We start from the raw sequence: 24,145 nt of genomic DNA, 5'->3' as shown, positions 1-24,145 counted from the left end.
TGTCCCTTTTTATTGCAAAAGTGAAACGTTACTATGGCTGCGTAGCTTTTAGAATTACAAACAGGTCGGTTCAACAAATATCATCTGCTGTTTTCAATCTACAATAGTGTGCTTGTCAGAGTTCAAATATATTGCTTCTCCTTAGCGACTTGTTTATTTCTTGCCTTAATTGTGTCTGTAAGAGAGATCAAAAAGTTCTCAAGTTAGTGGCTTTAATACTCCGCAAATTGTAAATTTGTAACAAAAGAAACCAGGAAAATGCTCAAATATTGCTGTAGACGCCGTGGCACCTAATGAAAGTTCAAATTAATTTAATCAGTCTTTGAGGAGACTCATTCATATCGGCCAAGTAGCGCTGTTTATCTTCAATACTTTTCGTTGAAAAGCTTCTCAGCCATCAATATCGTTCTGTGTTAATTTTGAATTGTTTTATTGTTAACAACAAAGGTGGCAACAGAAAAAGAAAGTGGTATTTCGTGACTATCTGATAATTAAATTAGTTCTTGTTCATCGGTAAAAATTTGCATTTTTAGTAAAACATCGTCTCTGTTCCGTTTCTTCATCACTACATCAGATATTTAACTTTCTTGCATTTATCTCCAAAAAACAAGGACATCTTCCGTATGTTTTGGAGAAAACAGGGGTTTCATATTACATGGCTTTGCGAGAAAAACACAAGTATCAAGTTACAAAGTTGGCGTGAAGAGCTAAATTGTCACGTTTGCTGCTTCAGCGTATTGTTGAATTTAAAATGAACGAAAATCAACTTAAAGCACCAGTAGTAATTAATTTGTGCGTAATGTTTGGACCTTGAATGAAAATACAACCTTGAAACATACACACTGCAAAGGGGAAAAGCCGTAGCAGACTACCAAGGTAGACACAAACCGGAAGTGAACCGAGCAGGGGTGAGTACTTATGGGACTACTGTATCAGAGCTATCAATTGCGCTCTGCACTATCTGAGATTGTCTCACTAGTCCACCATCTACCCTCTACACTCTATGTATTTACGAGTTTATCAGTTCAAGAATTTTTGACTACTCTCTACACCAGCTTAGAGGCTTAAAAAACCAGTAGAGTGATAAAAAATATTAGGTTGCGAGTACGAGTTTCTCGACCATCTGCGATGCTGTAATTTTTGTAATTGTAATTTATTGGCTTTCTTTATTATCTCATATATGTTACACCCGCTTTCAGTGTTACGTGCATAGGAGCCATCTTTCGACCATCTCTCGACATTCCATCTTTCGACATGCTACGTAAATGGCTGAAATACTTTTTGCCTGTGAAACTAGCAATTTTTCCAGTTATTAGCAGAACAAATGACAAGTATATGACAATTACTGACCTAAAATGAATGAAGAAGATTGTGGACTCCCAATTTACGGAATAATTCAAACGATTTTACTGTAGTCGATCGGCTCTCAATAGTGACTTCCGGTACAATTGGGCCGCTACTGCTCAGTTAGTATTCGAAAGATGTAAACATTCAAAGCAGTCGATTTATCCCTCACAGAATGTTTTCTTGATGCTCCTAGCCTTAGTTTGATGTCAAATAAATCCATCTTCATGACTTAAAGTCGAGGTCGACCGTAAAGAAGCCGCTTGTGCTTACATTTTGATGTAGGCCAGGTTACTTAGCATGTCGAAAGATGGCATGTTGTGAGATGATGTGGCATTTTGATAGCGGGTGTAAAGTGTTATTAAAGTGTTATTAAGGTTTACAGTTTTTTAATAATCGTTTTAATGTACAATTCTGTATTGAGTTTACCCTCTACGCTCTACGCTATATGTTCTACCATCTACATTCTACTCTCTATGTTCTACCAGCTTCTCTCTTCAATCTACGCTCTACGATCCACCATCTACCCTCTAAGCACATATACATTCCAGGTTCTACCAGGTACTCTCTTCGACCTACGCTCTGCGCTCTACGGTCTACCATCTACCCTGTAAGCCCATCTAGGCTCTAATCTCCACGTTCCACCAGCTACTCTCTTTGATGTACGCTCTACGATCTTACCATCTACCATCTACCCTCTAAGCCCATCTAGGCTCTACTCTCCACGTTCCACCAGCTACTCTCTTTGATGTACGCTCTACGATCCTACCATCTATCATCTACCCTCTAAGCCCATCTACGCTTTACTCTCTACGTTTTACCAGCTTCTCTCTTCGATCTACGCTCGACTCTCTACAATCTACGATCTACCCTCTAAGCCCGTCTGCTTGGAAGGTTATTGGAATTTTTTTAATTTCTTGGACCTACGATTCAAAGTTGGTAGCTACTCTCGCAGCCACCGGTGCCAAAAATATCGCACTAGTTCTTGCACCCGTCTCCATCTCTTCTTGGGACTGAACTGGCCTCCTACTTGTCCAATCAGGAAATGATTTGGGGTGATGGGTGTTGGCAGGTCGGCAGGGTTCTGGTGTGTGCTAACATGACGCCACTCAGTAGGACTGCTTGAATCATGCATTTCTCCTATTCGATTCACTACCAATGATCTAAAATTGTGACTGGGTATTCGTATCCACCACAGCACATTCATGTTGTCACTCCAGAATGTGAGCAGGTTCTGGTCAATCTTAAGAACCTTGGCTATGGACAGGGCCAATCTTAATCCCAAAACAGCTCCCATAAGTTCGAGTCTCGGAAAGCTTGTAGCTGATAGTGGTGCCACTCGTGTCTTGGAGGCCACTAGGCTGGTAGATATTGTACCACCCTTGTACTTGTACCTTACGTAAGTTGCTGCAGCATACACATCCCCTGATGCATCTGTGAAGGTGTGCAAGGTAACTGTTTCAACATCTGAGTTCAACTGCAGGCAACGAGGGACTTGCACTTCTGACAACTCTGTGAGCTCTTCAAACCACTTCTTGGCCTGTCTAGCTTGGCTTTGGTGTTGTGGGACGTCCCAATCTAATCCTGAGGTCCACATCTCTTGCAGTAGAATCTTTGCCCGGATCACGTATGGTGCCAGAAACCCCATAGGATCAAACAGCATGGCTATCTTACGCAGGAAATTTCGCTTGGTCAATTGGAACTTCTCATCTGGCGGATTCACTCTGTGAGTGAAAACATCTTCCTTAGCCAACCACAACACACCAAGCGTCCTCATTGATGACAAAATTCCTTTGTTTAAGTCCACTTCGGCAGCCCTGTCTTCTTCAGGTATCTTCTTCAGTACTTGCTCTGATCGTGAGTTGGAAAGCCACCTTCTGGCATCCATACCTGCGGACCCCCACAGTGCTGATAGTTCCTCATAAAGTTTTGCTCACACCTCTTTGCTAGGGAAAGAGTCCATGCTCTCATCCATGTATGTAGACTCCAAGATTGTCTCGGCAGCTTTCGGGTATTGCCCTTGGTTTTCCCTTGCATGCTTCTGGGAAACAAATTGTGCTTGATAGGGGCACGAGTTAACTCCAAAGACAAGGCTAATGAACTGATTAACATCTGGAGGTCTTGACTGATCTACGTCCCTCCAGAAGAAATGATGGAATGGTCTACTTGAGGGTGATATCCAAATTCTAAGATACATCTCTGCAATGTCACACACTAGGGCTACTGGAAACTGTTACTGTAGCAGTACATCAAAGATATCCCTTTGGAGTTTTGGTCCTTGGCAGATGGCGTCATTCAATGACAGTCCATCCAATTTTGCAGAGGCATCAAAAACCACCCTGGTCTTTGTAGTTTTCTTTTCAGGACACCAGGCCTTCTCTTCTGTCTTAGAGGGTGTCACTTTAGAAACGTAGCCCTTCTGTATGTACTTACTGATGACGTCTGAATACAATGCCGCTAGCTGAGGATCCTTCAGAAGTCTCTTTTCAGTGCTGATCAACCGTTTGTTTGGAAACTCGAGGGCGTTTGGTTTCCATGGCATGTCTACTTCATATCTTTCCCCTTTGAACTGCACTAAGCTCTCAAATGCTTTTATTGCTTCAGCTTCCTCTTTTTTCAACAACTCTCTTTCTGTGATTGACCCAGATGAGTCGACCTCCCAAAACTTCTGCAATACGGAGCTTGATTCTTTCTCTTGCTGGTGAACGAAATGGGCCATGTTGAAATTTGTCTGCTGCACGCTGTCCTCTGTCAGCTCAGGTGAACCAGTACACGTCCAGCCTAAAGGTGTCAGTCGAGCCACCGGCTCCCCAGGTTGGCCACAGTCATTTCCAATGGAAAAGTGCAATTCGGCATAGTCTATGCCAATCAACATGTCAATGATTGGCCGAGGGCCAAGATTGGGGAAGCTAACACCTTGCAGGTGCTTCCACTTTCCCGATTGCCGTTTCCAGTTAATTGGTTTCATGTTCCCAGTCACCCATATTGCAGTAAATGATGAAATTCTTGCACAAGTCTTGCCATCGATACTCTGCAGGTTGAACTCCACTGGCATGGTTTCAAAGGAATCTTCCTCGCTATTTAACACATTAACTATCATCCGTTGGGTACTTCTTCCAATCCTAGCTCAGCAGCCACATCACCATTCATGAAGGTCTTTGTGCTTCCGTCATCAAGTAAGGCATTTACGATCATTCTTTGCTCCCCATTCTTCACCACTACACGTGCTGTACACAAGGCGAGATACTTTGCCGGCTCTGGAGCTTTTGTGGTTGCCATGGTTGTTGTTAAGGAGTGTTCAGTACGTGTACTTCGCTCCCCCTCCATGCCAGAACTCCATGCACTGTTTTCACTAGCTCCCATGTCCAAGGGTAGGCTCCTCTCTGGCTCTATCACTTGTGACTTGCTAGCACTTCCACCATTTACAAACTGATCTCCATGCATACCCGATTGTGCGCTTTCTGACAGCCATTAATACCACACCGACTAATTTGAGTACATCGCCCTCCCTTGTGATTTCTTCAGAGGCAACGGTAACAGAGTCTGAGCTGTTTAGCCTTTTGCCAATGACTTTGCACATCCATTTTCTTAAACTCTTCGCAGCTTCACACTGGATGATCTTTTTTACAAAGTGGGTAATTTGTGCTAACAGGCTTTCCTTAACCGCTTGTCCGACCAAAGAATGTGTGTGAGCGATCACTTCGTTTTCCTATCAGCCCACATAGTGTCTCTGCCGCAGCAGTCTGGAATTCACCTTCTTGCATGATCCACTCACGAAGTGTCTCAACACATTCCACTTTTGTCTGCTCAAACAACCACCGGTTGTAATTAGCAAGCATGGTATTGGTCATTTTTTTTGTACCTTCATGTACAAGGACCCATTGCCAAGTTCCTCTTTTCTTCTGGCCTCTTTCAGATTTATGACAATCACGTCCAGTAAGTCTGCCAACCTGTCTAGGTCCTTGGCTTCTCCAGGACAAATTGGTCGGAACTGGTCCAATTCCTCTAAGTGCAAATTGATCTGACAACATCGACTACCGAATTTTCTCGCCAATCTGCCCCTAGCTGCTTCATAGGCCTCGGCCGAATGTCCTAAGCTCTCAACTGCTGCCAACGCTTCTCCAGATAGGTACTTCTTTAGCTGCAACAATTTATACTCTGCAGTGGCTGGGGCTTTGTCAACACAAGCCATAAATGCTGCCTTCCAGCTCCCATACGACCGCTTGTCTCCACTAACTACCGGAATAGAAACCCTCGTCAATTGTTTCCACGTCTTTCCCGTGCTCATGTTTCCGTGATTCCTCAACAGTCTTCTCGTCCTCTTCTGGCTTAATATCCCTTTTTGGCGGGCGTGGAGGCGACAACTCAAGCTCCTCGTCTATGGCACCTTCGAGCTTCGAATATTTCTCTTTGCAATCTTCTTTTGCAGGGGCTAATTTCTCCTTCGCCTCTCTAACTTCGACTTCTATTTCTTTTTGACAACGGGCATATTCTTCCTCCATTTTCTTTTGAGCACGCTTGACAGATTCTTTTTCGCGTAATTGCTCCTCGAGCTTGACGCTTATTTCACGGTTACTCACCACTCCATCTTCTAATAAATCCGCCAGCTGATTTTTTCGTCTTGTGAATAGCAATTTCGACTTGGCTTTCTTGATCTTTTGCTCTTCTATTTTATCTGCAATTTCATCGCAGGGTATCTTCGCCATCGTCTGTGCCCTTCGCTCAGTCGTGGCGTTTCTTCTTCTTCGAATTTGACGGCATTTTCTTGAATTCGGCGAATTTCCCCAACGTGAACCTCGCTCTGCTACCAGTATGGTTCTGAATTAAACCATTTATTCGAACTTGAAATTAACAGCAATCTCTACGACTATTTACGACTCTAAAAACTAGTAAACAACATCTCCACGTGGTCGCAAAACATCCACTAAGCGTTCAAAGTCACGTGACCTAAGTATTCGCACTTTTTGAGTACACTATTTGAGACATAGAAAACATGTACCATGTTTCTATTGGGTTATAGAAACACGAGTGGAAGTTTGGGAGAACGAGAAATGCACAGTTTCCACAGCTTTTTCGAGTTCTCCCAAACTTTCAGGAGTGTTTCTATAACTCGATAGAAACATGGAGAACATGTTTTCTATTTCTTTTAGAGAACACTGCGACGAAAAAAAGGAAAACAACTTGTTAACTTTGATTATCAAAATGTAAATTCTCTTTGCTTGCGCCATCATTACGTGAACAGCTCGTGCTAGTTCTGTGTTTCTATCGAGTTTTAGTATAAATCTACTAGCTTTGTATTATGAATGCTGTTCTATGATTGGCTACGCTACTCACTACCTATTTGGTGATAGATGGTGAGTAGCATAGCAGTGTGGGATAGAAATCTTGAGCTCATAATCTAATTGCTTAATAGAAACACGATTTTTAACCAATCCGCGTGCGTATTTTCTCAGGCCTGTTTTCTAAAACAAAATGTGCTTCACATCAGCTAGCATGACTACAGTTAAATGTAGATTTAAAGACTGCCATTCTACCGTTGCGGGATTTACGTTTTAGCGAAAGCCATTTAGTTCTGTTACTGTATTTAACCTCCGTGAATAAAGGAAGTAAAAACCCATCTGGGTAACCGCGAAGCTGGAGGTGCTCCCAGAATTTCTCGCGTTTCGCTAAAGGCTTTAAACGTGGAGCTATTTCTAGTATAGCATATGAGCTCGCCTCTAATAACCGCCCTCTTGTTGCTCACGGGATGAAACGACTCAAAGGGAATGTACAGATACTTATTTAGTGGCTTTTGATGGGTAGAAAACTGCAGAGTGCTAATATTAGCATCTTTGCAAAGAAATAAATCGAGAAACGAAATACTACTTTCGTCAATGACATAATACGTAAGTTTGATACGATCATTCTTGCTATAGAGACAACTAAGAAACTCTAATAGGATTTCTTAGGGACCCTTCCAAAAAAAAAATTCCTTTTCTAATGTTTTAATTTTTGAATATATTTATAACATTTGTTTTATTTTTTCACTTTTTTTATATTTTGGGGGCCATACGGTTAACGCTAATTGTATGGCCCCCACAATATAACAACAGGCAAGAACATGTGCATTAAGGCGTTTCTTATAACGTCCGTTTACAGCATGTTTCAGCAGCTATTCACTTCCTTGGGAAGTTAAACTTAGGCACGCTTAAATCATTCCCTGAAGAAGTCTCAGATAGAGACGAAGCGTGTCGGAAGTAAACGAAAAAGCTTACAACCACAAGACGTCCTCCTTTGTGCTGCTCACTAGTCTTCGTTAAGAAATTTAAAAATTTAAAAAAAAATTAAAAGATTCCAATAACCTTCCAAGCAGATGGGCTTAGAGGGTAGATCGTAGAGCGTAGAGCGTAGAGAGTAGAGCGTAGATGGGCTTAGAGTGTAGATGGAGATCGCAGAGCACAGAGCGAGTAGCTGATAGAACGTGGGGAGCTTAGATGGGCTTAGAGGGTAGATCGTAGAGCGTAGAGCAAGTAGCTGGTAGAACGTAGAGGGTAGAGCATAGATGGGCTTAGAGGGTAGATGGTAGATCGTAGAGCGTAGATCGAAGAGAGTAGCTGGTAGAACGTATAGCGTAGATGGACTTAGAGGGTAGATGGTTTGAAATCAAATGTTACGAAATTGGCAGGTAACCGTAGTAACAATACACAACTACGGTAAGAGCTATGAAGTAGGAGGCAATGTATCTTTCCAACACGTAGGAGGAGACTGGTGACGAAAGCGTAGAGTCGTAGAGCTCTACAAAAATTTCTACGCCAAATCGAGCTTCATAAAACGGGTGCCAGTTGCTGTGACCCAGCAACACTGCCATTTTTCTTAATAACCTCCATTGGGCAGACACCTGAAGAGCTGGTATGAGTCAACTCTGTCACTCATATGAACACCAATACTCTCTTACAAACTCATGCCACTCATTATCTCGCTGTCCACTTTTTTTCTCTATTCTTTCTCCAAGATATGAAGTGCATTTTTGAAATGTACTGGGGTGCCAGTAGAATTTTTTTGTGGGGCTGTGACTGGGTAGATGTCCAAATCCTGCCACTTTCCAGACAAAAAGGTTAATTCAAAATAGCTCAAAAACCACACGCCTTGAGTGGCACCTAACTATATATAAATTAAACGAGATTGTTCTGGGAGATACACGTTTATAATAGTTGTAGGCTCTCTTTAACCTTGCAGAGTCTTGAAATGCTGTTAGATTTCTTCTTATTCCTCACTATGCACGAGATTGTTCATTATGCAAATGGTTTGTTTTTTTAAATTCCCATTCCACCCTCATCCCCCTCAATACTGGCTTGATTTTTGTCTGAGTTCTCACTTCTTCCCGCCTCTGGGCGCGCTTGGTCCCATAAGAACTTTAGAGTGTGTGTGAGAGAGAGAGAGCTCCTAGTGTGAAAATATAACAGTTGCTGCATGTGGATTTTCCTTCTTTTGTCAGATCGTTGCTGTAGATGTCGATACATCAAGAATCACTGTTCAACTTCATCTAAGCGAAGAGGTTAGTAACTGATCTAAGTTGCAGTATCATATTTTTTGCCACATGGTTGTTATAGGCAGCTAATACCTTATTTATAAGCTTCAAATTATAGTATTCTTCTTTCCTTTTTAGTGCAGAGTGCACTACTGGCCAGGGACAGTTTAGGAGGCTGCTGTTCGCTGAGGCATTTGCCTTGCGGGAAGGGGGGCTGGGTGGGGTAGGCACCCGAGTGCACTACGCAAAACGTGTTAAGCCTGGTTCTCATATGCTGCCGACATACCTGGGACATGGCCTGGGACACCGTTATGACACATGTGAACATCTATCGGGGAATCATAATAAAAATTTGTCCCAGGCATTAACCGCCGGCTTGCCTGTGAAATTGAGCTGAGTTAAACTTTGCAGGCAAGCTGGCAGTTGTCGGTGATTATCAGCGATGAAAATATTTTATGTGAACATCATCTGTGGACACAGCGTAGTACAGTAAGACGATTCTATCATATTTACAGTTGGAATGGTTGAAAATTGCGCCAATTCAATTTGCATTTCGCGCCAATTAGATTACGTCGGCAATCCATCGCAGATGCGCTGAGGACCTACTAGAACAGATCGCCGAACATTGTCAGTTGCAACTAGCGACTACTTTGCAGGTAGGTCGGCGGGATATGAGAATCGGGCTTATACTTACGTTGTTTAGTTGAAAACATGACAAAACTATGTATATGTTATCGCAAATCTCATGCTATCCTTGTGGTGCTATTATCTTAGGAACAAAAGCAATTTGCTCTAAATGCATGTGCAGATTAGTTAGCGTCAGTGTCGACTATATGTAAGGTGAAAGACACATTTCATACGCTATCACACACAAATGTAGAGTGGTTTTCCTTGTGACAGAACACGACATGTAAAACGCATGTGTTCTAGCATTGGCAGTGTGATAAACTCCATTCTCGAGTTCAGATCTGCACGTTTCTTTGAGTGATACCAGGGGCAGGGGATAGCAACTATATTTCAGGTAACATCAGTTATCCCTTTTTAGTGCAAAAACCGCTATTGTGATTGCATATCTTCTGGAATCACCCGAAAAATTCCATCTGCTCTGTTATAACTATTGTGTGTTTGCCAGGGTTCAAATAAAGAATGGAAACATATTGCTTCTCCTTAACGGCTTGTTTATTTCCTCTTCTATGAGGGGAGCAAAAAGTTGATATTCAGCCGAAACTTTTCCGCGTTAGTTACATGTAAAACTAGCAAATTTGTGACAAAAGAAACTTCGCAGTTATTGCCGCGGAGTCCATGGCACTTACTAAAACCTCCAATTTCATCAGTTGATGTGGCAACTCGCTCACTGATGTAGGATATAATTTCGGCCAAGTAACGATCTCTACCTTCAATTCTTCTCGTTGAAACGTTCCTCTGTTGTATTAATCGATAGCATCGTGTATTAGTTTGATATGAATAACAATGCACTATTCCGTGGCGCGACGTAACTATGTAATAATTAGATTAGTTCTTTATCACTCTAATGAAAATTTGCATTTTCAATAAAACATCGTTCCTCTTCAAATTTTCATCAGATATTTAACTTTATTCCATTTATTTCCAGCAGTGAGTAAAAAAAATACATATATATTCATATATTTTCGAGGTAACAAGGGTATCATGTTGCATACCTTGGCGAGGAGAACAAAAGTATCAAGTTACAAATGTTGGCACGAGAAGTAAAATTATCACATTTTCTACTTCTATGTATTTTTTAATTTAAAATGAACGAAACTCACAGTAAAACACTACGATAAAATTCAAAACCGTCTTGACAAACAGTAATTGTAAGTTATCTTTGGTCCTTGGAAGAAATAACAAACATGAAACATACACACTGCTTAGATTATGCCTTATCATGTTTTTGTCCGCTCATATGTTGCAAAGGGGAAAAGGCCTAGTTGGCTACCAAGGGAGCGAACAGCAGGGGTGAGGGCCCGTGCGACTACTGCATCAGAGCCGTAAATTGCACTCTGTACTCTCTGAGATTCTCTCACTAGTTTTGGTAAAAGTACATGTTGATGTTGTTATTTTTCTATCCAATTTTGAAATTCACCCAGTGATAAGATAAGACTTAAAATAGCACTTAAAAGTTAGCTCTTGTGCCAAGTTTTAGTTGAAAGTTCTTCAAACAGTACTTTCAAAAGCTGCAGGGTTTTACAGATGATTTTGAGGTTGCAAAACCGTCTGTAGTTTTGAATTTGGATATAATTTCAAAATCTAACATTCAACGCATTTCTGCCATTATTACCACTGTTTATAGATGTCAATGTAGTGTGCAAAAAACAAAGTTCTGTCATTTTCCTGATGTGTAAGCCAGTCTGGGGACACTCAATGGAAGATTGGAAGTCAACCTCCAAAAAAGGCCAATCTCAAATGCAACAAAACCCCACAAAACAGTACATTATAAAGAATTAAGGATGAAAGACGGAAGTGAAAGTACTGACTAGGAAGAAATACATACAGGACTTAAATCAGGGTTTAAAACATAAAATACAAAAAAACACCCTGAGGTGGACCCTATGTAAAAGAAACTCCCTAAAATAAAATATGTATTTACAAGCTAATGCTGAGGTGCCGTTACAAATACAAGTAAGTGCTAAAACTTTAAAATTTAGATTATAAAATACGTAAAAACGATTTCAAAGCTTTCTTAAACAGCTTCAGGTTGCCGGCCTCTACAACATTTGCAGGTAAATCATTCCACTCGTGGACAATTTGAACGAAAAAAGAGTATTTTAACCAGTTGCAATTGCAACGCTTCACTTTGCACCAAGAGAAGATCGCGGTCAGTTTACCTTGATCTTCTCTTGATTGTACCTGAGTGATTGTTAAAAAGAATCATTCCAAAAGTTTCAAACATTTTCATTGTCTTTAATCCTTTCAGTCCCAAGTTTAAAATGTAAATTCTCTTTACTGACAGCCATACAGTTCTTTTAATATCAGTTCTGAGAATTTGGTGGACTGGTGCATCAAGATCTTATGATTTAGTCGATGATTTTCTTTATCCTTGTCATTTGGTAATTCATAATGTGTGGGTATTGTGATGAGAAATTAGATTTTGAGAAAGGAACTCATAAAGATTGTTGCTATATTTAAATGTTTTGCTAGGTATAAAGAGGAAAATTGTTGTTTCCTTTAATTTGTAGAACATCACTTTACACCAAGTTAATGCAAGACTCTTAGATGATCTTGAATATAAGATTTTATTGAGACAAGGTAAGAATGTTGTCTGATAATTGCCTCCTGCAGTTATTTTAAGTGGATACCGTCATTAGCTGTTACTGGATGGTGTTTTTATGATATCTAGAGAGAGGAGGTAAATGTTGTCAAATGGAGGCAAAGACTTGATAACACTCTCCAAAACCTTGATTAAACCGTAGATATCACAAGTATTGAGTGTAATATCATTTGTTGTATTTACATTGTTTTATGGACGGTGCCTACTAAATACAAATTGGGTTTTTGCGCCAGATTAGGACCATGTGGAAAAAGTAGATCTTTGCAAGGGGTATTGGAATCCACATTGAAAAACGGGTAGCCATGCATTTTTTCGAGATAATTAGTCTTGAATCTCAACAAAAATGCTGCCAGCATTTTTCTGAAAAAAGATGGAAGATATTTCTTCACAGATTTCCTTAGAATTCGCCGTTACACACAGAAAAGCAAACACATTTTTAAAGATCTTAAGACTACATGGTAAATAATTACATAAAACCCATTTTTGGTATGTTTTTAACAACAAAATCGTTGCAACAACGTCTTAAGCGTCTCTGACAGCCTTCCTCTAGTCCAGCTAAAATACAGTCTCAATACCTTTTCCTAACAACTAGAAACTAATCACGTGTTGAATAGGCTTGTCACTTCCATTTCATAACATAAAATGTAGGGGTAGCCACACATTTTTAAAGTTGTTCATTTTTTTGAAAACTTTTACGGTGCCTGTTACTCTTTTTTTCTGTCACCTCCCCAGTAAGTAGAACATTTGCATCTTTTGCACTTGTTTTGTGCACACACTACGCCATCTCTAGGTATGTGGTTTACAGTTGGATTTCAGTATAATTTTTGACAGATAACAGCTACTTTTTGAGCTGGAAGCCATTAGCAGTTAGTGGTTAGCGATACACTGCTTTTCTGGTGTTCCTGGTTTAAGTACAGGTTCATTAACTTGATTTGGTAGGAAAATTTGCTTTTAGTTTAGTGGCATACATGGCAGCCTAGTTGATTATGTCAATACCAACCCTAGCGCGCACCTGGTGGTTAAACCATGCCTTGCATGATGGGTAACATGTGCACACTAACAAAGGTAGGTACCGTCCTTAGCAAGATCACCAGCGGACCAAAATTACTTTCACTTGAAAGAGTCTTGGTTCTTTGGTTTACAATGCATCATTTCATTTTGTTTACTCTTTTTTTTAACCTTCCTTCAAATATTCTTAAATGCTATTCCTGTGGATTTCTTGTATTTTCTGCATGTTTGTTAGGTGCACTTTTTCTGCGTAAGTGGGTGGTCGCAAATGTGATAGTTGTCTTGGTAAACCCATCCCATTGGCCATGTGACTAGGCTCGTTATATGACATGATATCCAGGATCATCTGTATACAGAAAAGATTCTGTAGAAAGTGCGCGGTATAATTAACGATATAAATTGTGCTCGTTTTGTTATGGTTAAAAATATCCACTTCCAGTTGCTCTTTCTGTTTTAGTTTTCTAAGCAATTTTTTGCGCCTTTCTTTTTGCTCTTTTACACACTATTTTCTGAAATCCTGATATTTTTGATCAGACAAAACAAAGGAAAATAGCCGAAAGTTAGAACAAGCTTGCAAGAGATCTAGAGATGATGATTGTGTAAGGTTGGTATCTTTTTGTTTGTTTGTTTTTTGTTGCTTTTTTTAGTCGCATCAATAGAATCAAAACACCTCTATATAAGCTTTAAACTATAAACACGTCAATAAAATCTTTTTTAAGGTTTACGGTTTTTTTGGCGACGTTTCAACCATTTTACCACCTTGATGTGAAGAAAGACAGTAAAATGCTCGATTTCCCGCCGTACAATGTAGTGTTCAAGTCACCGAGAAAAGTTAAAAGACCTGTTTACTATTAAAAGGACAAAGCTTTGCAAGGCCGAGGAATGAGAGTCAAGACCTTTCAATGTGTCCACAGTTAATTTGCATTGTAATTAGCTACAAATTACAAATTTTTAATTAACTAGCTTCTTGCTCCAGTAGCGACAGTTTGTTAGCATATACCCTTCGGCTGCAAGTTCAAGATTTGAATTTTCCTGCTGATTGTGACCAATTATTGTAGTTATTTGGTGCCTCCATTTCTCTTAATCCTGTTCCTGCTATCAATAAACTGGTTATACAGTAATTTTGTATACGAGACATGTTATTTTATCTCGAATTTAGCTTAGAAGTGGCTAAGTAGCTTGTGAACCTAGTAGCACAATCATACGATAGCTAGAATAATAGTGTTTCTACTGAAATACTAAAATTGGTTGGTGATTTCCTTGGTTTATGTCAGTGAAACACAGCCCAACGTTAGTAAACATTCTAAAGTGGACAAAGGTGATGACAAAAGTAAATCCAGTTCACACAAGGAAGGTAAAACTCCTGCAAAATGCTGGCTGTATCCACAAACCAAAGTTAGGATCATCAGCAAGGATTTCAAGAAAGGCAAATATTATAACAAGAAGGTAAAACTGTGCTTTATCCTATCAGAACAAACATGCTGTGTTTCAACCAACCAGGAACAGCATCCAGCTCAGTCGTGGCCTAGTTTACGCACTCAGCATCGGCCAGTTGTCATTTCGCTTTGAAACCGTCATTTGCGTGTGCTGTGATTGGTTAGATAACATCACTACCCACCCTACAAACAGTTCCCTTCGGAGTCGTCATGGGAAAGAAAATAGGTTGGATGTAGTCATGTAAACAATTCCAGCCCATTCAGGCTAAACACAGTTCGGAGAGGATAGAAGTAAGCTCATCTTAAACCTGAAGAGAAAGAAATTAATTACCTTCCATGTAGATATGTTTGTTGGATAATAACTGAATATAGTTATTTTTTTTGAAGGTGCAAGTTGTTGATGTGGTTAGTAGAGACAGATGCGTCTGTCAAACAGAGGAAGGAAGACTTCTCGAAGGTGGGAAACTTAGCTGTTTTTTGCACATATTCTTGCTGAGTCATTTGACGGGTGATCAATATTCAGGAAAAAACTAAGGCCGGTTCTATTTGATCAGAGAAAACTACACGTAAAAGAACTTTGGAGGAGTCCCTCTTGATAAAGTGCTATTGTGACGCTTTCGAGTGGTATACTATGGAATATCTCATGAGTTAATTGTATGTTCTCAATATACACGCAAACTTTAAGAGGAGTGTGTTTACTGAGAAATTCAAGTGACGCAGGGATATCCCATGGTATACCACGCAGAAGTGTCATAACTATATTTCATACCATGTCATAGAAAATACAGCCAGTCAAAACACAAAAAGCCATTGTACTAGTACTCAACGGTATGACACCTTACATTATCCCAAGACAACACAAGTGACTCGTGGTATTTCATGGTATACCACTTGAAAGCGTTCTGTAACAAATGTGTATCAGATTCTTATCAGGACCACGGTTTGGCTTTGATGTAAATGTCAAACCTGAAGAGTTTCAATTTCGTGAGCTCAATTGCTGGTGTCAGTTATCATGTATGAGTTTTAGATGCCTCCACTACAGAAGGTTAGCACCTGTTTCGGAGTTTGTCTTTGATAGGCAGAATTATTTTTCCAGATAGTGTAGGTCGGAAATGCAAACAAAATGGGATTCATTCCTGATCGAGAGCGTAAGTTATTTTGCAGTCTTTTACAGCTGAGCCAAGCTTTGTTCAGTTGTGACACTGCCGACTTTTGGAGCAAAATGTTTTCACCTATTCTGCGCTGCAACGAGTTCAGTCTCTTCTAATAGACGAGCAAAATCAGTTCCATTTAGTAATGTGTCCACATCTGACAAATGTAAAGTTCCTTTATTCTCCATGCAAAAATAAAGTTTGTGTTTGTACTATTGGCTATTTTGAAATACAAGTCGAGTCTTAATATTTGCATTCGACAAAACGCAGTTCTAATTGGGTAATGGAGGAAAATCGAGTTTTCTTGTATGTATTTTTCTGTGGACATCAATTTGGTCCCCCCAAAGAATTCTTCAGGGGCGAATGACGTCATCATTTTCATCCATGTGCTATCTTTTGCGTGTTGTGTAAAATTGCAGACTTTCGAGTGTTGAGGCAGCTTATTGTCGACTGTAGCAGACAAGTTGTTTATTTAAAGTTTGAAGTCAGTGTTGATGGCATTTAAAAACCTTGCAGACATGTCTTCACGAAATGTTAATTGTTAATCATTGTCTTAGTTTTGGTAATGAAAGCACGTCGTCTTGCATACCGACGGAACAGGCATCGTTTGTATCAATTTACACGGTCCAGAATCGTAGGTTTCCGGTCAGTATAAAATATGGAATGCGGACTGCGGACTGCGAACTATGGACTGGGTATAAAACACGGACTGAGGTATAAAACGCGGACTTATCATTATGGACTGGGTATAAAATATTGTCTCATGTATAAAACGCGGACTGCGGACTAAATGCGGCCTACCGACTATGGTCCATGTTTTATACTGACCGGTCGTAACTAATATTATGTAATACATGTTCAAATGAGAACAATGTCCACCTAACAGTTCAGGCACAAGATGCTGTTCCCAGAATTTTTGCTTTACCTACCAATGCTCGAACGCAGTCTTTAATCTACGATTGCTACTAGTTTGTTTGTTTATTTATCCGTCTGTTCAGAGGTACCACAATCAGCATTGGAAACAGTTGTACCAAAGACTCTAGACACCCATGTACGAGTGGTCAGCGGTCAGCACAGAGGACAAGTTAGTAGCTGTTTCCTCTACCTTTCCATTTTTTCATTACACCTTGATGTTTTCAATAGATAGGTTTTCTATCTTATATTTCGTTTGAAACATCTTTTCAACAGTACGTGTTCAGGGAAACAACTACCATTTTATTTTAGTTTGGGTAATTCGTCTCCCTGAATATTTTGGAACAATAATACTTTTAAAAGTCACCTATCTGGTTGGCTATGTGTTGATATTGAAGGGAGAATGTGCGAGTTCATTACTAACGTTCAGCACACAGTAGAGGACATGTTGCAGTGACAGTTTTCCAGTTTTTGCGAAAAACATCTGTTGCGGGGACAAAATTTTGTCCCCGCAAGACTTTGTATGAATCCTGTTGGTTTGAATTTGGACAAATTGACCTCAGTTTTCAATATTGCATCGTGTGCACTGCTCTTGCAAGCTGTGCTCGCTACAACATAGAAATGAACCAATACCCAATTTGAGCGCACCAGCTTGCGTACTTTCCCTATAATATGCCTCGTACACGTACACACGAAGGGGCTTGTCCCCACTTCACGTCCCCTCAGCACGTTGCCTGGTGTATGCCGACTTAAATGGAAATGAAAGGCTTGTCTGATTATGTTATTTTTCCAAATCAAGCTTGCTGTGTTATTGAAGCGGGATACTTCAAAGTACAGTGCTGTTATTCAACTGTTGTTGGACAAGAACGTAATAACTGCGGATTATGATGACATTTGTGAACATGTTGGTGGTGCGAATGATTTCTAAACCTAACAGTAGTGGCTAAACAGCCATCAACCTGGCTTGCTTGGCAATGGAGCTACTACTCATGCCTGACACACCCAGATGAGAGCAGGCCTCCTTCGAGGGCATTGTTTAGAGACTTGTTGTTTTCTAATGACAACGTACAACTATCAATAGGAGAGCCATTTGATACTACACTCGAGACAAAAAACATGAAGCTGATGGCCAGCATGAGAAGTTACAGTTGAGATTAGCCTCGTACTTGACAGCGCGTAGTGTCACGTTTTTTAGCCTATTACAGTGTGCTTTAAACTAAGACCACAGAATTTCGTGAGAACTGCACTCTTGTGATTCATCTGTAGACTAGCAATTGTATCCGTCGAAAATTGCGTGAAAAAGAACATTACGAGACAAGAACGTTGTGTGACGAGGCATATTGTGTGAGGAGACTTGTCAAGAGACTTTCCAAGTTCAGCGTCAAAGCTCTCCTCAAGCTTTGTACATTTTCTGGTACTGGTTTGTGAGAATTTGATTTCAAGTCGGGAAATTCTTTCTGGGATTATCTATGTAGTCCTTTATTCTCTTTAGCTGCTTGCTTTAAAATGGAGACAATCGACCTCCTTTACTGCTGGGGTGGAAGTGTCTCAAAGGAGGACCCTCTCTGTTGTTAAGGCTGTTCGCGCGCAAAATTTTCCAGTCGATAGATTTTTTAAATTTTTAAGGCAGTCAGAAAATGAGTTACTTGTGTCAGAAATGCAAAGAAAATTGGGGGTCACTGTCTTTTCAGAAAAATTGGCGTTCGTAATTCAGCATGGTCTACAGGGGTTTATAGTTAAAAATATTGGAGGTGAGGCAAATGATCGTAATCATATTTTGTAGAAGTGGGTCTGTTGCTTAAATAATTCCAAATTTTACCAATGTCTTCACAAAACTTAACCCTTCAAGAGGTATTTGAAACCGTCGCACAAATAAACGAAGAGCTAGAAAGAATGGAATTCGATGGTGCATTTTGCAAAAAATTCAAATTTCTAGTCGATAGATTTTCTTCATTTTTTCGCTAAACGTCGAAAATCAGTAGAGAAAATGATCCATCAAAAGAAAAATAGGGGTCACCAAACGTCCAAGATCATTTAATCTAGGCAAAGCTATGGCAATGGCCATGTGCCCTATAATTGATCATTTTATTACTTAGCACGCTGTCTCATGCATGACATGGCGACTAAATTTGCGCGCGCAGTAAGAATGCGCAGAAACAATTAGCGAAAACTTCCTTAAGTTAAGGAAGGGGGTCCTTCTTAACCACAGATTTACAGCAGTTGCTGAGGAATTGCTGAAGGTGATGTTTAGTGGAAAGCTATTTTGGAGTGTTTTGCAGTACTAAATGGAGTAGATGGTGAATTTTACATAACAGAACGTTTGCTTTGGAAAAAACATAGGCAGGCAAGGCGTGCGAAAACCCCTGAAGGTAGCAACACTCAGTGGACTACTAACATTTATGATAAGGTTAATCCAACAAGTTTGTTTGGTTACGATGTACAGCGAAAAAAATAGGAAACCTTACCAAATGCGACATCAAGCCTACTTTTATCATGGTTTGACTTTAACAATGGATCAGTGCCTTTGTTTATTAGAACTACGTGGAACTGTACAGGCCTGCAAATGATCCCCATTTTGGACTGGAAAATATCCCCAGATTGTACGTACCGTAAATGATCCCCTGACTGCATACGGTCGCCTCACAATAAAGGGTGGAAATGTATGGACTCGGGAATTTGGAATTTAGATTCTTGTATTACTGTGAAACTCAGAAAACCATGAACACTTTGATTTAATTCTGACGGGTCAATTGTGTACTGAAGCATCACAATAAAGTTTAGTACGTGCGAAAACCTCAAAACCACAACCAATTACCACTGCTGTTTGTGGTTAATTTTTTCACTCTTAATTGACTTTTTCCATGCTATAAAATAATATTCCATAAATATATTTCTGGTTTTCTCATTTTTCTGAGTTTCACGGTAATAATACAATATTTTGATACAACAGTTACTATATGTAACGCAAGCAAAATGTACAGAATGAACGATTTGAATGCAACCAAATCAAACTCACACAAACATAATTGGACAATCGAACTAAATTGAACGTTTGATTCTGAACTCTTGATTTTTTGTAAAACTTCTGTTGAAAATCGATAACAATTTTTCGAGGCTCGAGTTACTTCAGTATAACTTGTGTTTTTTGTGTTTTCTAGACCACACAACATAATCTTTTAAAATAAAGTGTATTATCGTTTGTCTCACGATGTAGTCACTTGAGATGTAGATCGCGACGTTTCGACTGCTTACTACTAGTCTTCTTCAGGCGATAAGGTCGACTGATTGCACGGTATCATTTATATCACAAAGGTCGGCTGTGATTGGTGCATTTCGATCCTCTTATTGTTCCATCGTTCCGGCGAGTAGCTGTTCCCTCAGTGGTCCGCTCTTGTACCATTCTCCTGTTGTTGTGTTTCTTGATCGTGGGCATCCATGCTTCAGGAATTTCAATTCCACTATCCCTGTTGATGTTATTAGGGTGAAGTCTTATGTGAATAGCTTCCTTGACCCTACGTGTGTACCAGTGAGGATCTCGATCAATAAACTTGACCTCATTCTAAATAGGATAGTGGCCGGTCTCGTGGGTGTGTCCAGAAACGGCGGAGGTCTGGGTACGGGCGAGTCGTATATCCCTGTCGTGTTCTTTGATCCTCTCCTGCATAGATCTCCCTGTTTCCCCGATGTAGACTTAGCCGCGCTCACAGGGAATCCTGTAGACAACACCATCTTGTTTAGCCGGGTGGACGGTGTCCTTTGGTCGCACTGTGACCGAAGTGTCGTGTCAGACTTGAAGACGGTGCGAATACCTTGTTGTTCTAGGCAGCGGCGGAGACAGTCCGAAACTCCTTCGACATAAGGTAAAACGGCGGTGGATTTAAATTAAATTAAATCTTTTATTTTGGTTTTACAACACCACAGAACACACTCTAAGGTTGAGGCTTGGGCGGATTGTTTAGCCAGGCCCAAGATATGTTTTAATTGTGACAGTAAGCTTACAACAAAGTGGATAAGAGATACATCAAATAACATCCTACATACTTCAAAGCCGGACACGTAAACCCCGAAAACCTCTTATTAGGAAAACCAGGGACCGTGTACCCCCGACCAAATGCAGTGGCACCACCTTTGGGGTTTTAAGGTCGATATCTAATCAACAGACTTAAAGATAACTCAGATAACGTTATTTAATAAAAATACACCTTATGAGAAAGTGCTAGTGGCAAGGCTGACCGTAGAATTTCACAAGTTTTTCAACTGTCTCTTTTTACAAACATACTAACCATGAGCCTTTGCGTACTACGCTAGCACCCAGTTCTCTGTTCTTTGTCGGCAAAATATTAATTTATGTCAATACCGATTATCACAGATTACATTTCAACCAAATTTACTCACCAAACTCAATGGAACGGAATCCAATGGATTGCGTTCGATTGAGTACGGCTGCCAAACCCAATCCAAAAAATTCTAATGGATTGAGTTCCTGTTCAGCAGGTATGTTCCAGGATACCTCCTTCGAAAAAGGGTGTCGGGCTTTGTTTAATTTCGCTTCCGTTTCAAAGTAATGGCCTCTTTAGTAGAAGAAAACTGTCCGCATTGAAAATATCAAACTTTAGGAGGGTGTAGAAAAAAAACCAACCCACATCTGGAAAATCGCAGACACCCTTTTTGAGAGTGACGTGTAAGAAAACATTTCCGATGTTTATTGCGCCGCTCTGATAATTCACGCGCGGAAGCGAACCAGTTTAAGGTTACCGTATACCTTCAGGGGTGTCTCACGTCCAAGCGATGTAGCGCGTTCGGTTTAAGCTGTAGATACCTAAACCCCTATATCAAATTAAAGCTTATAGAGCTGGCTATCAAACCATACCAAAAATTTTGAAATAAAATGAAGTGCCGATTTTTTCACGGCCACTAAATGCGAGCGTCCTAATCACCTTTTGGAAGCTACAAGTCAAAGCGAATTTTGTTTTTCACCAATTTATTTTTTTCCCCGGTTTCAGGACAAAAAGCGCTAAAAAAGCGTGTCTGCGTTTTGCCACATTCAACTGCAGTAAAAAGTTACAGAACATTTTCAAAATAGGACTTAAAAAATGTGATGTGATCGTACAAAAATTGCTCTCGGAGAAAAAAATATTTCGAAATAAACAATTCGCAGACACGTTTTCGTTTTTTATATGTTAATCTAGCTACTGTCCAAATTTGAGGGCAATCAAACAAATCCCCTTTGAGTTGTAACTCTTTAAAGTGTCTGCTTCAAGCGAAAAAATTTATTCGAGAAAACAGCGCTAAGAAAAATCTCTTGCTTCGCAAACAAACTCCGCCCACAAACGCCTTCAACTGGGTTCTCAGATCACTGAGCCAATCAGCGCTTGGAAAATTTACTACCATTAACTCGCGGTGAAATTTACGCGTGAATCTCGAAAAAACCCTTGAGTTTCGCAATGTGCTCAAGGCGGAGAGATAATTTTTCTGTAGCTCGGTTTTTCTTGAAGCTGGTCTGGCAAAATGGGGAAGACGAAAAAGGATACGAACGCTAGAGTGGCTGGGCGACGAGAACAAACTGAACAAAAGAAAGCGCGGCGGAGCAAATGTGCATGGATAATATTCCAATGGATCTCAATGAGTTGGGCGATTCATCGGTATCGGACTCAACAAAAGAGTCAATGTACACGTCGCTGTTATAGCTGTCGAGTTCCCAAACTTTTACAGAATCTTTCTCTACTCTTGACTCGATCTTTTTTGCCTGCTTGATACGATAGCTATAGCTTCATCCGCGAGGCCAACTTCGCTTCTTCACTCATTGATGTGTTTTCATTCGTTCTTCGCTTTTTCGAACTGGTAAACAGAGTTTTCCGTGGTCCATGTTTACTTATAACTTAATAGAATTACATCTAATAGGAAAAATGCTTGGATCTGAGTAGCCAGCCAATTCGTGGTATCCATATATTCCCGCGAAAGTAGTCTCGGTTGATTGCGTACACGTTATAGGGCTGTCAATCAAGAGGGAACTTTTACTTCCGGCCGTAACGTAAAACCTCCATTTCTCCGCCAATATTGAGTTTTTTTCAATTTTGTTTTCAGAAATTAGAGGTTACTCTTCGACCATTACTTTGAACCAAAAATCCAAATTTGAAGAAAATTGCCGATCTGAAGGTATACTGTAACCTTAAGCGAAGCAGCGTTTCTTGGTATTTCTTTTAATTTCACTGCGACAATAACTGTTAGAAAATTTCAAAGATATGATTGTGTTCTATAACTATTAAGCTTTCAGAAAATGTTTAGGCTGATAGGGTTTCTTTCAAAGCGCCAGCATAAGAGCGCGATTTCCAAACACTGTCAATCCACCTACCATGATACCTTAATGAGATGTATGCTGTGTAGGTATATGCAGGGGATTAATGAGATGTGGGCTTTGTAGGTGTATGCAGGGGATTAATCAGATGTATGCTGTGTAGGTGTATGCAGGGGATTAATCAGATGTATGCTGTGTAGTTATATGATGGGAATTGATGAGATGTAAGCTGTGTAGGTATATGCAGGGGATTAATGAGACGTATGCTGTGTAGGTATATGCAGGGGATTAATCAGATGTATGCTGCGTAGGTATATGCAGGGGATTAATCAGATGTATGCTGTGTGGGTATATGCAGGCGATTAATCAGATGTATGCTGCGTAGGTATATGCAGGGGATTAATCAGATGTATGCTGTGTAGGTATATGCAGGGGATTAATGAGATGTATGCTGTGTAGGTATATGCAGGGGATTAATCAGATGTATGCGGTATAGGTATATGCAGGAGATTAATGAGATGTATGCTGTGTAGGGAGGCGCGGTGGCCTCATGGTTAGTGCGCTCATCTCCGGATCGAGCGGTCCGGGTTCGAGCCCTGGCCGGGGACATTGCGTGGTGTTCTTGGGCAAGACACTTTACTCTCCCAGTGCCTCTCTCCACCCAGGTGTATAAATGGGTACCGGCGAACTTAATGCTGGGGGGGTAACCCTGCGATGGACTAGCATCCCATCCAGGGGGGAGTAGAAATACTCCTAGTCGTTTCATGCTACAGAAACCGGGATAAGCTCCGGCCTGATGGGCCACTTGGCTTGTATGCAGACTTTACCTTTACCTTTATGCTGTGTAGGTATATGCAGGGGATTAATCAGATGTATGCTGTGTAGGTATATGCAGGGGATTAATCAGATGTATGCTGTGTAGGTATATGCAGGGGATTAATCAGATGTATGCTGTGTACGTATATGCAGGGGATAAATGAGATGTATGCTGTGTGGGTGTATGAAGGGGATTAATGAGATGTATGCTGTGTAGGTGTATGCATGGGATTAATCAGATGTTCGCTGTGTAAGTATATGCAGGGGATTAATGAGATGTAAGCTGTGTAGGTAAATGTAGGGGATTAATGAGATGTATGCTCTGTTGGTATATGTAGAGGATTAATGAGATGTTTTCTGTGTAGGTATATGTGGGGGCTGATGAGA

General features: G+C 40.4%; 3 protein-coding genes across 3 annotated transcripts in view; 1 reads left to right on the top strand and 2 right to left on the bottom strand.

The window, feature by feature from the left end:
* Positions 1–21,523, top strand: part of LOC110064761 (G-patch domain and KOW motifs-containing protein-like) — a 62,851-nt gene extending 41,328 nt beyond the window's left edge. Inside the window, exons 8-14 of the mRNA XM_089276449.1 lie at positions 8,819–8,878; positions 12,049–12,118; positions 13,683–13,752; positions 14,423–14,594; positions 14,972–15,041; positions 16,734–16,819; positions 17,447–21,523. Coding sequence (XP_089132575.1) covers positions 8,819–8,878; positions 12,049–12,118; positions 13,683–13,752; positions 14,423–14,594; positions 14,972–15,041; positions 16,734–16,819; positions 17,447–17,575 — 657 coding nt within the window. The 3' untranslated portion in view covers positions 17,576–21,523. The remainder of the gene's footprint in view (positions 1–8,818; positions 8,879–12,048; positions 12,119–13,682; positions 13,753–14,422; positions 14,595–14,971; positions 15,042–16,733; positions 16,820–17,446) is intronic.
* LOC149100912 (uncharacterized) lies at positions 2,288–3,232 on the bottom strand. Its single transcript, XM_089276526.1, has one exon. The coding sequence runs from the start codon at positions 3,230–3,232 to the stop codon at positions 2,288–2,290; it is 945 nt and encodes a 314-aa protein (XP_089132652.1).
* LOC110064762 (uncharacterized) lies at positions 3,559–4,444 on the bottom strand. The gene has a single exon (XM_020771861.2). The coding sequence runs from the start codon at positions 4,442–4,444 to the stop codon at positions 3,578–3,580; it is 867 nt and encodes a 288-aa protein (XP_020627520.2). The 3' UTR covers positions 3,559–3,577.
* Positions 21,524–24,145: the final 2,622 nt, after the last annotated feature.

Source organism: Orbicella faveolata, unplaced genomic scaffold, assembly GCF_042242905.1.
Source record: "Orbicella faveolata isolate gen_17 unplaced genomic scaffold, um_ofav_v1 contig_4, whole genome shotgun sequence".
NCBI lineage: Eukaryota > Metazoa > Cnidaria > Anthozoa > Scleractinia > Merulinidae > Orbicella > Orbicella faveolata.
The sequence above is the reverse complement of the archived record's forward strand: the minus strand, read 5'-3'. Positions and strand labels throughout refer to the sequence as shown.

Bases quoted from the DNA above. Each gene is read 5' to 3' on its own strand.
- LOC149100912 (XM_089276526.1), bottom strand. From the start codon at position 3,232: ATGGATGCCAGAAGGTGGCTTTCCAACTCACGATCAGAGCAAGTACTG.
- LOC110064762 (XM_020771861.2), bottom strand. From the start codon at position 4,444: ATGATAGTTAATGTGTTAAATAGCGAGGAAGATTCCTTTGAAACCATG.